The sequence below is a fragment of the Narcine bancroftii genome, chromosome 11 (genome assembly GCF_036971445.1).
Source record: "Narcine bancroftii isolate sNarBan1 chromosome 11, sNarBan1.hap1, whole genome shotgun sequence".
Lineage (NCBI taxonomy): Eukaryota > Metazoa > Chordata > Chondrichthyes > Torpediniformes > Narcinidae > Narcine > Narcine bancroftii.
In genome coordinates, this window is record NC_091479.1 from 39,489,833 (window position 1) to 39,501,915 (window position 12,083).

Sequence of the window (12,083 nt, forward strand, 5' to 3'; positions counted from 1 at the left end):
GAATAGTATGCTCAGCTTTGATTTTGACTGACAAATGTTAGAGGGAGTGGGTGCATGATTAATCGTTTTTGGGGTATAAAAGTCTGTGGTCCTGCTGCTGAAGTTTAGACTCTCCAAGGGATAGGAACATCCCTTATCAAGAAGGAAGAACAGCTAGAGTCCGAGCAACGTCCCAGTCGGGGGAGGTGAAGGAGCTGCTACCGGCGCCCCGGCAGCCTACTACAAGTGTGCCGTCATTGCCTCGCTTCGGCAGTTGGGACCAGTCCAGGCGTTGTTAAGTATGATTAGGCAGGCTTGCATATTGTAGTTTGAAACCTGCTTTATATTTGTAATAAACATTTGTGTAGACTGAACTGCTCTCGGTGTGTGTCTCTATTTTCTTTCGGTAGCTCAAACACTGTGACCAATCTAAAACGAACAAAGTGAAAGGTACAAGTTTACCCAAGACAGAGGCGCAGAGAGATCAGTGAGAATACGGGTAGTTTCAACAGGGTGGGGTCCATCCTGATGCCTGATAACAGGAGGAAACCAATGGGGAAGGAGGATGCAGGGCATTCGATAGCAGGTGGGGCAGGGTGTAGACATTGCAGCTGACTGGAATTGTCAGGGGGATATTGAGACCTGGGAGAGGAGGGGAAGGAGGGTGCAATTGTGTTCTGACGAGAGAGTGCTGAGGGAGAGGCAACATGGGTGGAACCTCAAGGCAAGGGACCCCTGAATTTTTTGCAGGGATGGGCTCTGTAAATAGACTCCCAGATATCCAGCAAAGAGCATCTTTGTCCCCCTGCCATCAGGAAGGAGATATGGAGGAATAAAAGTAGAGAAGCCAGGGAGGGAAATAGCTTCTTCCCACAGGCCGTGAGATTGACAAGGCAACATGAGCTTGATGGGAGCTAAGAATGAAAAGGTGGAGAGGAATATGGACTGATTACAACAGCACAGCCAGCAGGAGAGTGGGGCCGAAGGGCCTGTTTCTGTGTTGTCTATCTGGACCAGCCTTTTGAGTTCAAGCTTTAAAAGACCAAACCATTTTTAAATTTAATATCAACGGTATAGAATGAATCAAGGGACAAGATGTCTGTCCAGCGGCAAGCGTCGAAGGCATTTCCTGAAACAGAGGCTCTGAAACTACAGGGAGGTTCTGGCCGGAATGAGGTCCCGCTTCCTCTGGAAGGAGGAGAGGAGGCAGGGATAATGTGGGGTAAGGGGTGCCTTCCTACATTCACTTCCCATTTCCTCTACACCATACACCTCTTCATTTCCCTGCCCATTCCCCTCCCTCATCACCTCTCCATTTCCTGTGCCCCGCTCGCCGCCCACGCTCCCCTCCCCAACTTAACCCTAACCCCTAACAAACCCTAACCTTAACATTAACACTACCGATACCCTTAAACACTACACCACATCCCCAACCCTAACTCTTATTTCCACCCTGTCCTCTAACCCTATCCCTATGCTGTCCCCTAAACCCAACCTAATCTTACCCACCTTCCCCTAACCCCAACTCACACCTCACCTCTACCTCCTACTCCTACCCCCTTCCCCTAAACTTATCACAAGCCCACTTCCCCGAACTCTAAACCTAACCCTAAACCTCGACCTAACCCGATCCCACATCTCCTAACCCTAAACCTAACTTTACCTCTACCCGTCCCTGACCCTTATCTTAAATCTACCCACCTTCCCCAACCCTAAGCTAAACCCTACCCCTATCCTCTACACCTACCCCCTTCCCCTAACCCTACCCCATACCCGCACCCCCTACCACTACCCCATTACCTACCCCTACCCTCTCACTACCCCCCTTTCTCCTACCCCCTTCCCCTATCCCTCCTTCCCCTGTTAGGGGTAGGAAGGGAAGGGGAGGGGAAGGGGAGGAGGGGAAGGGTAGGAGGCGAAGGGGAGGGGGAAAGGAGAGGGGAAGGGGAGGTGAAGGGAGGAGGGCTAAGTTTCGGGCATAGGTGTGAGGGTAGGTGAAGGGGAAGGTGAGTGGGAGGGGATTGGAATGGAGGAGAGGTAGGGGAGAAATGGGAGGGGAAGTGGGTGAAGGGATATGGAAGAGGTGGGGAATGGAGTTGGCAGGGCCAGAGGGAGAAGGGGAGGGGTTCAGGCCACCATGATGTTGTCCGTTCTCTGTTCAGCTGGGATGCAATGTTCTTCTGGACTCGTGTCTTGTCTCTGAGATCGCTCCTTCTCCTGGGAAGAGAAATATGAGTGATAGAGATGCCGTCTCCGAGGCCTGATCACGATGACTTTGGAGGGCCCCAACTCTTACCCCATCACCCCCCTCCCTACCCCTGCACACTAGGATCTTTCCCATTCCTCTGCTTTACCTGAGGAAGTGTGTTTTGGAGAAAAGCACGATCTATCTCTGCAGAGCTCAGAGCCACGTGTCTCCATCAGGCAACACCCTGGTTCACCATGACATGGCAGCAAGATGTTGCACAAATCGTGGATGGATCAGTCGAGTCCCTTCAGCTGACCCATCTGAACCTACCCCACAACAATATTACTCTTCCCTCCCTCTCACCAGTACCTTCTGTTTTTCTTTTATTCCTGTCCCTATATTAAAATCTTTTTTGTGTCTTTTTTGGATGAGCCTCCAGTACCACCCCTGCCAATGTATTCCAGCCACCCACTACATTCTGTGTGAATAAAATATCCCCCTCACATTTTGTCTAAAGTTCCCTCATCTCACCTTATTTAGATGTCCACTGGTATTTTTGCCCCAGGAATGCACACAATATTCCAAGTGTGGTCTGACGAGAATTTTGTACATCTGCAGCATTACCTCTCAGTTCTTGAACTCAATCCCCTGACTCCTGAAGGACAGCACACAATACACCATCTTAAACTCCCTCTCAATTTGCACAGCAACTTTGAGCGATTTATGGCGCAGAATCTAAATATATCTCAGTCCTGCACACTGTTCATAATCCTGCCATTAACCAAGTGCTCTGCCCTCACGTTCTTGTAATCCGCATTCAATAAAGATATTGGTCTATATGAAGCTAATTTTAATGGGTCTCCAACCTACTTTGGAATAACTTTTATTCATGCCCTTGAAAATGACGCTGGAAATTAACCTGTACCAGTTGCTTGTTTAAGTACATCTGTATTTACAGGATTCAACTCCATCTGTCACTTCTCTGCAAACTGGATGACCTATGACAACCTTCTACACTGTCTACAACATCTCTACCTCTGTGTCATCCCCTGACATACCCACCCTTCCACTCCCATCATCATTCATAAAAATCACAAAGAGCAGGGGTCCCAGAGCAGATCCATTTGGAGAGCCACTAGTCATTGTTCCATCTACTACTACCCTCTGTTTACTGCAGACAAGCCAATTCTGAATCCACACAGCCAAGGCTCCATGGATCCCATGCCTCCCGACATTCTGAATGAGGCCACCGTGACGACCTTGTCAAGCACCTTACTAAAATCCACGTGCAGCACATACAGACCTTGACCTTCATCTATTTCCTTTGACACCTCCTCGAAATACTCAATTTGACTCGTGATGCAGGACCTGCTCCTCACAAAACTATCCATGAGTTTCCCCAGCATGTTTGTGCATTGCCCTCAGACCCAGAATCTGCAGACTTCCTGGCCAGTCCCTCCCTTACCCCTTCCCAGAGCTTCCGCATCCATTACAACATTAAGCATTGCTGCCCAGTACTGCCCAGTACAGACCTTTGTAAACGTTCTCCACAACCAACTAACCCTTACCCGTACCACACCCATAACTATGGGTGGATTAAATATCCAATTAACTTCTTTCTGAAGTAACGCATCAGGAATTTGATGTTGATTCCAATTTTGAATAACTTTTCATAATTCTCGTTCAGCTCCTTTAAAGTTAGATCCATTATCAGAACATAATTCTTTTACTTGACCAGGTCTAGGAATAAAACGGCAAAGAACATTAATAAAAGAGTCTGTATCAAGCAATGACGCTACTTCAATATGAATTGCTCTCATAGTCAAACAAGTGAAAATAACTCCATATCGTTTTTCAACACTTCGTCCGCACTTTACTTGCAAAGGACCAAAATAATCAACTTCCACGGATGTAAATGGGAATTCATCAGGTGAAACTCTGTCATGTGGTAAATCTGCCATTTGTTGTTGTCCAGGTTTTCATTCTCTCTGTTAGTCACAAAGAGATGAAACCTCATTATTTCATTATTAATATATTTAAGCACTGATGTTCTATCAGTTCAAAACACAGGATCTGCTAACTCCATCTGTAATTCTCTTCTTAACATAGCGTCCATTTTGCTCGCCATAATAGCAGCAGTCAATTCCATTCAAGGTCTGGTGACTGACTTTAATGGAGCCACTCTGGCTTTTCCCATTACAAATCCACCATCTACTCGCACTTGGGTTATTTCACAGGACTCAGTAACTGACAGGATCAAAACCACCTTCACTTACATCAGAAAAATGGTGTAACTGAGCAAATGTGGCCACTCCAAAGTCTGTTGACGTCAAAACGTCCAAGTATTTGAAGACGCTCAATCTAATTTTTCCAATCTTGTGCAATGGATTCTGGATTAGTTTCATCCCATCCAAATTTTCTTCTGCACAAAACTGGTATTTGGCCGGGCTGATCATTAGGTTGAATTCGGCCAGTCGGGAGAAGAGGGTGTGCAGGTGTTGTGCCCAGTCTCTGCTAGCGACAAGAATGTCATCCAGATAAATGAACACGAAATTCAAATCCCTGCGCACCGTATCCATGAGGTGCATTATGTCTGGGCGGTGTTCTTGAGCCTGAAAGGCATGCATAAAAATTCGAACATGCCGAAGGGGGAGATGATGGACGTTTTGGGGATGTCATCTGGGTGCAATGGGATTTGATGGTACACGCACACCAGATCGACCTTGGAGAATACTCTCACACCATGCAGATTGGCCATAAAGTCCTGAATGTGAGGGATGGGGTAACGGTCAGGTACTGTCGTGTCATTAAACCGTCGATAATCTCCGCAGGGGCGCCAGCCATCGGAGGCTTTTGGGACCAGGTGAAGCGGCGAGTCCCAAGGACTGTCGGAGGGACGAATGATCCCAAGTTCCTGCAGATGTGAGAACTTCTCTTTCGCTATCTGGAGCTTATCTGGTGGGTTTAACAGTAATGTACGATAAACTGTATCAGACACTGTGACACCAGGTTCACAGTTGGGAGAATATTTAACGGTGATATACAGTAGACTTTGGCAGATACTGTGACACCAAGTTTTCAGTAGTGAGAAGGTTTAACAGTAATGCATGATAAGCTGTGGTAGATACTGTGATACCAGGTTCACAGTTGGAAGAAGTTTTTACGGTGATGTAATATTAACTGTGGCAGATAAAGTGACACCAGGTTCACATTGGTGCAAAGTTTATGGTGATGTACGGAAGACTGATGCAGATATGGTGACACCACATTCACAACGAGGAGAAAGAATATCAGTGATGTGCAATAAACTGTGGAATATACTGTGACTCCAAGTTTACAGTGGGGAGGTTGAACTGTGATGTACGATAAATGGTGGAAAAAACAGTGATGAATGGGTCAACTTGGGGAGAATGTTTAACGGTGATGTACAGTCGACGACTTTGGCAGATACTGTGACACTGTGTTCACAGTACTGAGAAGGTTTAACAGATATGTATGGTAGAATAAGGCAGATTCTGTGACTCCAGGTTTACAGTGGTGAGAAGGTTTAAAAATGATGTACAATAAACTGGCAGATACTGATACTTGGTTCACAGTGGGGAGGAGGTTAATGGTGATGTACAGGAGACTATGTAGATACGTTGATACTGGGCTCAGAGTGGGAAAAAAAGCTTTATGGGAAACTGAGACAGTTACTGTGACACCGGGTTCATAGTGGGGAAAATGTTTGACAGAGCTGTACGATAACCTTTGGCGAATAAAGGGACACCAGCTTCATATTGGGGAGAATTTTTAATGATGATCTACACTAAACTGTGGCAGATACAGTAACACCAGGCTCACATTGACGAGAAGGTTTACTGGTGATGTACGGTAGACTGCCAGGCTCTATATCACCAAGTTCACAGTAGTGAGAAGGTATAATAGTGATGTACGATAAACTGTGGCAGATACAGTAAAACCGGTTTCACAATGGGGAGAAGGTTTAATGGTGATGTGTGGTAAACTTAGGCTGATACTTTAACACCAATTTAACAGGGTGAGAAGGTTTAACGTTGATTAACGGTAGACTGAGACAGAAACTGAGAGACAGCATTCACAGTAATGTGAAGGTTTAACAGTGATTTACTATAAACTGTGTCAGATACTGTGACAAGATGGCGCAGAGGGTAGACGTGTGGTTCCACCCTTCCGCAGTTAGACTATTAAATGCTCAATTTTAAAAGTTGTAAAAGTGATTAAAAATACTGTTTATAGACTTTGGAATAGTGGAGGATCGAAATGGCTGCAAATGTGAAAAAATCGAAAACTCAGTTACAGAAGAAATTACCTTACAAAAGTGTTGAAGAACTGAGGCCAAGTTCAAGTTGAAGTAACAGAGTTGTCGACTGGAGTCCCCAAGCCTCAGAGGACTCCTGCCCGGCTAAGTATTTCGTCGGCGCTAGCTTAGCGATGAGTTCAGCGGTTTCGACTCGTGCACTCGTGAACACAGGCGTGAGGGCGAGCCAGCTGAACGAGGACAGGCACGTGAGCCTGCAGCATTGCCTGGTGGTCAGGAGAGGTACAGTGTAGCATCAGATGACGCACCTGCGCAGTCGGTGGCCCTACCGGGCATGTGCAGTGCGTCAAGGGTCCACAAACCTTTGGAGAAGGTGTGGGCTGTGGGGGAGCCTGAGCGACGGTGAACTGACGAGGTCGCTCACTGTTGAGGTAGGCATGCTGTTGTTGGGTGTCCAGACCTGCAGCCGTACTGGAAGAGGACCTACTGCTTTGGAACAAGAAGAGAGCTCAACTTCATTAGAATTTGAAGAACTGGGGACTGCGGCAAAAGAAGGTCAGCCTCAAAGGCAGGTGATGGATCCTGGACTGGATTCTGTGTTTCCAATTCTGGAAGGGATTGCTCAACTCATGGAAGATATGGCAAATATGTCAATGCAGATGACTCATCAGATGACTCAAGGATTTTCGAAATGAAAACTAAAATGAACACTGTGTGTGAAGAAATAACTTTTATGAAGCAAGATATTAATGTAGTTAAGAGTGATGTTACGAGATGGACACGATCAGTGGATACTGTGCAAGATCATTTTAAAAAGATTGAGGAGGCTTTCTTGAATGCAAGAGTCAAGTGGAGCGTAATAGAGAAAAAATGGAAATAGTGGAAGATCCTTTTGTAGATTGGCGGATTCAGAAGAAGGAATTATTGAAGAAGTTTGACTCATTAGAAAACCAATGTCGTAGAAATAATGTTAAGATAGTAGGTCTTCCGGAAGATATGGAAGGTTCGGATCCGGTGAAGGTTTTGAAGAAATGGATCCCAGAAGTGAAGGGCAGGTAATTCGTTCCAGATGGACTGGAATTAGATCGAGTGAACAGAGCGTTTCCAGGCCAATTACCACGAGCAGTTTTGATTCGCTGTTTTAAATAACAAGACAGAGAGGTGATACTCCGATTGGTGGTGCAGAAAACATGGCAAAATCAGACTCCACTGATGGTTCAAAATAATAGGGGTTTTTTAATGCAGATCTGAGTCAAGAAATTATCAGAAGAGACCGAGAATTTAATTCAGCCTAAGAAGTATTGTGGCGAAAGGGATATAAATTTGCTTTTCGTTATGCAGCAGTATTGAAAGATTTTTATGGGAATTTTCAATCTCAGTTTTTTGAGAATGACCATGATGCTTTAATATTTGCTAATTCATTGCCAGATGTACGAGGAAATGGGTGATCGTCACCATTGTCACCAAAGGGAAGGGTCAATGGGAATGGAAATGGGAAGATTGGAAAATATGGAAAGAATGGGAAAAAAGTTGAATGGATGCAAAGTCTTCTCGATATTGACGATCCAGAACAATCATTGGGACTGGAATCACTGGGTTGAATGTTTTTGTTTCAGGACTTTGTGAAAGTCTGACTGGGGGTGGGTGGCACTGAGTCCTTTAGTCACCTGCTACTTGTGGACTTTACCACACCCAGATTTTTAGGGGGCTACTACTTTTGAGTATCTTGTTTTGGGATTGATGTTTCTCTTTTTTTTGGAATTTTTAAAATAGGTGGGATTCGAATACAGTGAGACTTAGAAGGGGAGTATTATTTTTTAGTAGGATTCACATTTGTGAGAAGGTTTTACAGTGATATAATATGAACTGTGTCAGATACTGTGACACTAGGTTCACAGAGCGAGAAGGTTTAACAGTGATGTATGGTATGTTGAGGTAGATAATTTGACACCAGGAGTAAAGTGGGGATCAGGTTTAACGGTGATGTACTGTAGACTGAGGCAGATACTGTGACACCAGATTCACATGAGAATAACGTTTAATGGTGATGTGCGGTATGTTGAGGTAGATAAAGTGATACCAGGTGCACAATGGGGATAATGTTTAATGGTGATGTATGGTAGACTGAGGCAGATACAGTGACACCAGGTTCACAGTGGGGAGGAGGTTTAATGGTGATATACGGGAGACTGAGGCAGAACTGTGCCACCAGGTTCACAGTTGGAGAAGGTTCAACAATGAGGTAGGGTAGACTGAGACAGTTATTGTGACACTGGGTTCACAGAAGTGAGGAAGTTGAAAAGTAATGTCCGATAAACTGTATCAGATACAGTGACACCCATTCACAGATGTGTAAAGGTTTAACGATGATGTATGGTAGACTGATAAGAGATACTGAGACAATGGGTTCACAACATTAACACAGTTTAACAGTCATGTACAATTAACTGTGTGAGATACTGCGACACCAGGTTCAGAGTGAGGAGATGTTTTAACGGTAAAGTACAGTTGATGTTGGCATATACTGTGACACTGAGTTCAGGGCAGTAAGAAGGCTTAATGGTGATGTGCGTTAAACTGAGGCAGATACTTTAACACCAGGTTCACAGGAGGAAAAGGTTTAATGTTTATGAACGGTAGACTGAGGCAGAAAATGTGAGATGGATTCCACAGTAGTAAGAAGGTTTAACAGTGATTTACTTTAAACTGTGTCAGATACTGTGACATCATGTTCACATTGGGGAGAATGTTTAACAGTGATGTACGGTAAATTGAGATGGATATCGTGACACCGGGTGAACAGTGGGGAAGAGGTTTATCAGTGATGTACGATAGACTGAGATCAATCCCGTGACACCAAGTTCACAGTAGTGAGAAGGTTTAACGGTGATGTACGGTAGACTGAGGCAGATACTGTGACACCAGGTTCACTTTGGGGAGAAGGTTTAACGGTGATATACTGTAAATTGAGATATATACCGTGACACCAGGTTCACAGTGGGGAGAAGGTTTAACGGTGATATACTGTAAATTGGGATATACACCGTGACACCAGGTTCACAGTGGGGAGAAGGTTTAATGGTTATGGACTGTACACTGAGGCAGATTCTATTACACCAGGGTCACAGAGGGGAGAAAGTTTAACATTGATGTACGATTAACAGTGTCAGATACTTTGACATCAGGTTCATATTGGGGTGGCAGGCAAAGTGACACCAGATTCACAGTGGAGAGAGGTTTAATGCTGATGTATGGACGACTGAGATCATTACTGTGACATTGGCTTCACAGCAGTGAGAAGGTTTAACAGTTATGTACAATACACTGTGTCAGGTACTGTGACACCAGGTTCACAGTGGGGAGAATGTTTAATGGTGATGTACAGTAGACTGGGACAGATATATTGACGCTGGATTCACTGTAGTCAGAAGGTTTAACAGTGATGTACAATAAACTCTGACCTATACTGTGACATCAGGTTCATATTGGGGAGAAGGTTCAACAGTGATGTGCGGTAGAGGGAGGCAGATACTGTGACACCAGGCTCATTGTATTGTTCATTTATCTAATTTATATGCTCCATTTTTTTGTGGCAACTTCCAAACATTCCATAAACTTCTATTCTAATCAGATTTTGTTCATTTAAATAGGTCACCACTAAAATCCCAAATTGTTTGGTCTCTTAAGTACGCTGCACAAAATTAAATTCTTTACCTGGGTTTGGTTCAACGGCATTTCAGTCTGCTTCATTATTTTTTCAGCCCCTCGTTTTGTGCTTTCTACTTTGCCCAGCCGATTCGCCAAATGGGCATCCAACTCTGTCTTCTCAGCTTGACGCAACGTCTCCTCTGTAAACTTAAGCAAACCAAGAAGACTGAAGTTAAAATTTTCACATTGGCATTTTCAAACACAAAAATGACGCTGTGAGTTGCAATTTCACATCAAAATCCCACTTACTAAACTTGCAAACAACTGAATCGCATCCAACAGCTGGAAAATTGCAAGAGAGCTGCTTGGTTAAAGCAAAAATTCCACACAGTCACCCCATTAAAGGCCTCCAAGTTAAAAACAGATAGCAACCTGAAAGTTAAGTACAAAGATCTGTATCAGGAATATTAACGGCCTTTTTTAAAAAAATCATTTCCACTATTGAAAGAAAACTCCTCAGGGAACACCAAGCTCTTGTTGAACAATTCCTGTTGTATTCCTCAAAATGGTTTGAATCTTGATTTCAAGGAGAGTCACTTGGTGAAATTGTTGGTCCAGAACAAACCCTGCCCACACACTCCCTTAGATACCTGCAAAGTCGTGGCTCAGCTCTGCTCCATGCTAAAGCTATAAAGCTTTTCAGAAGAGATAACGGACTTCAGATGCTTGGACGTTGAGTCACAAAAACATTAATGATTCCCTGAACAACACACCTCTATCTGAAAACCAACAAGAACCTTCCCGAGTGGTAAATATCAACAAGACATAATATCATGTAACCATTGTGTTTGTGTCGTTTGAGAATTGCATTTCCATTCAATCAGAATTAGAGTTTTGGGTGCCATATTTGAGAAAAGATGTGCTGTTGTTGGAGAAGGTCAGAGATGATTTACTGGAATGATATCAGGAATGAAAGGGTTAGTGTATGAGGAACAATTGTCGACTCTTCGACTGTACTAGTTGGAGTACAGAAGGATAAGGGGGTCCTCAGAGGCATTTCAAATGCTAGAAGGCCTGGACAGAGTACATATGGCAAAGATGTTTCCCATGGTAGGGGATTCTAGGACAGGAGAGCATAATTTCAGGATAAAAGGGTGTCAATTTAAAACAAAAGTGGAAAAATTGATTTTGTCAGTGGGTCATGAAACCCACGTGAGATCATTGGCTGTATTTAAGGCAGAGATTAACAGGTATTTGATACATCAAGGAATTAAGGGTAATGGGGAGAGAGCTGGGCAGTGGGGCTGAGTGGGTGAATGGTGGAACAGACTTGACGGGCCTACTTCTGCTCCTATATCTTGTGATCTATATCCTGCTGAAGAACTAGACAAATCCTCCTCTTGTATTCCATTCTTAGAAAACATTCTGCATCGTGGTTTTATGTCACATGAACCCATTTCAGATTGAATCCCATGTTACAAATAACCCATTGCAAATTCTGCATTGAGAGGACTGCAGCTTCCTCATTTTAAAAATTGTTATGGAGCAGCTCAAATGAGATTTCTTGCTTCTTTTTTTGAAAGGGTTAAAATAGAATCAAATAAAATAGGAAAGGGAAAAGCAGAAGAATTTATGTACAACTGGGAATCAAAATTAATGGTTGGTGATAAAGATACACAATTGTTGAAACATTTGATTAATATATGGAATAAAATAAATGATGTAATTGGTGTAAGTGGATGTACATCACCTAGAATGGCTTGGATTCAAAATCCTCGTATCTTTTTCAAAGGATCATCAATTTCTGGACAGCGGGTTTCGTAAGGGGATAATAAATGTTGAAGATTGTGATGAAAGGGGTCAATTAATGTCATTTGACCAACTGAGAAATAAATATTATATAACTCATAGCAATCTTTTTTTGCTATTTCCAACTTAGAGCATATTTAAAGGATAAGTTAGGACCAACCATGTTGTACTGAAATAGAA

The 12,083-nt window shown here is 43.7% G+C and overlaps 1 protein-coding gene across 2 annotated transcripts in view; it reads right to left on the reverse strand.

Moving 5' to 3' along the window:
- Positions 1-1,766: 1,766 nt before the first annotated feature.
- Positions 1,767-12,083, reverse strand: part of LOC138745731 (endophilin-B1-like) — a 33,763-nt gene continuing 23,446 nt past the window's right edge. Inside the window, exons 1-3 of one of the 2 annotated variants that reach the window (XR_011346457.1) lie at positions 10,404-10,572; positions 10,161-10,301; positions 1,767-2,196 (exon numbers count right to left, since the gene is read on the reverse strand). Coding sequence is in view for 1 of the 2 variants with exons in the window: in XM_069903005.1 (XP_069759106.1) it covers positions 2,107-2,196; positions 10,161-10,301 (231 nt within the window). In the remaining variant the exon portion in view is untranslated. Of the gene's footprint in view, positions 2,197-10,160; positions 10,302-10,403; positions 10,573-12,083 lie in introns of those variants that run through there. The other variant, XM_069903005.1, reaches the window with a different exon arrangement.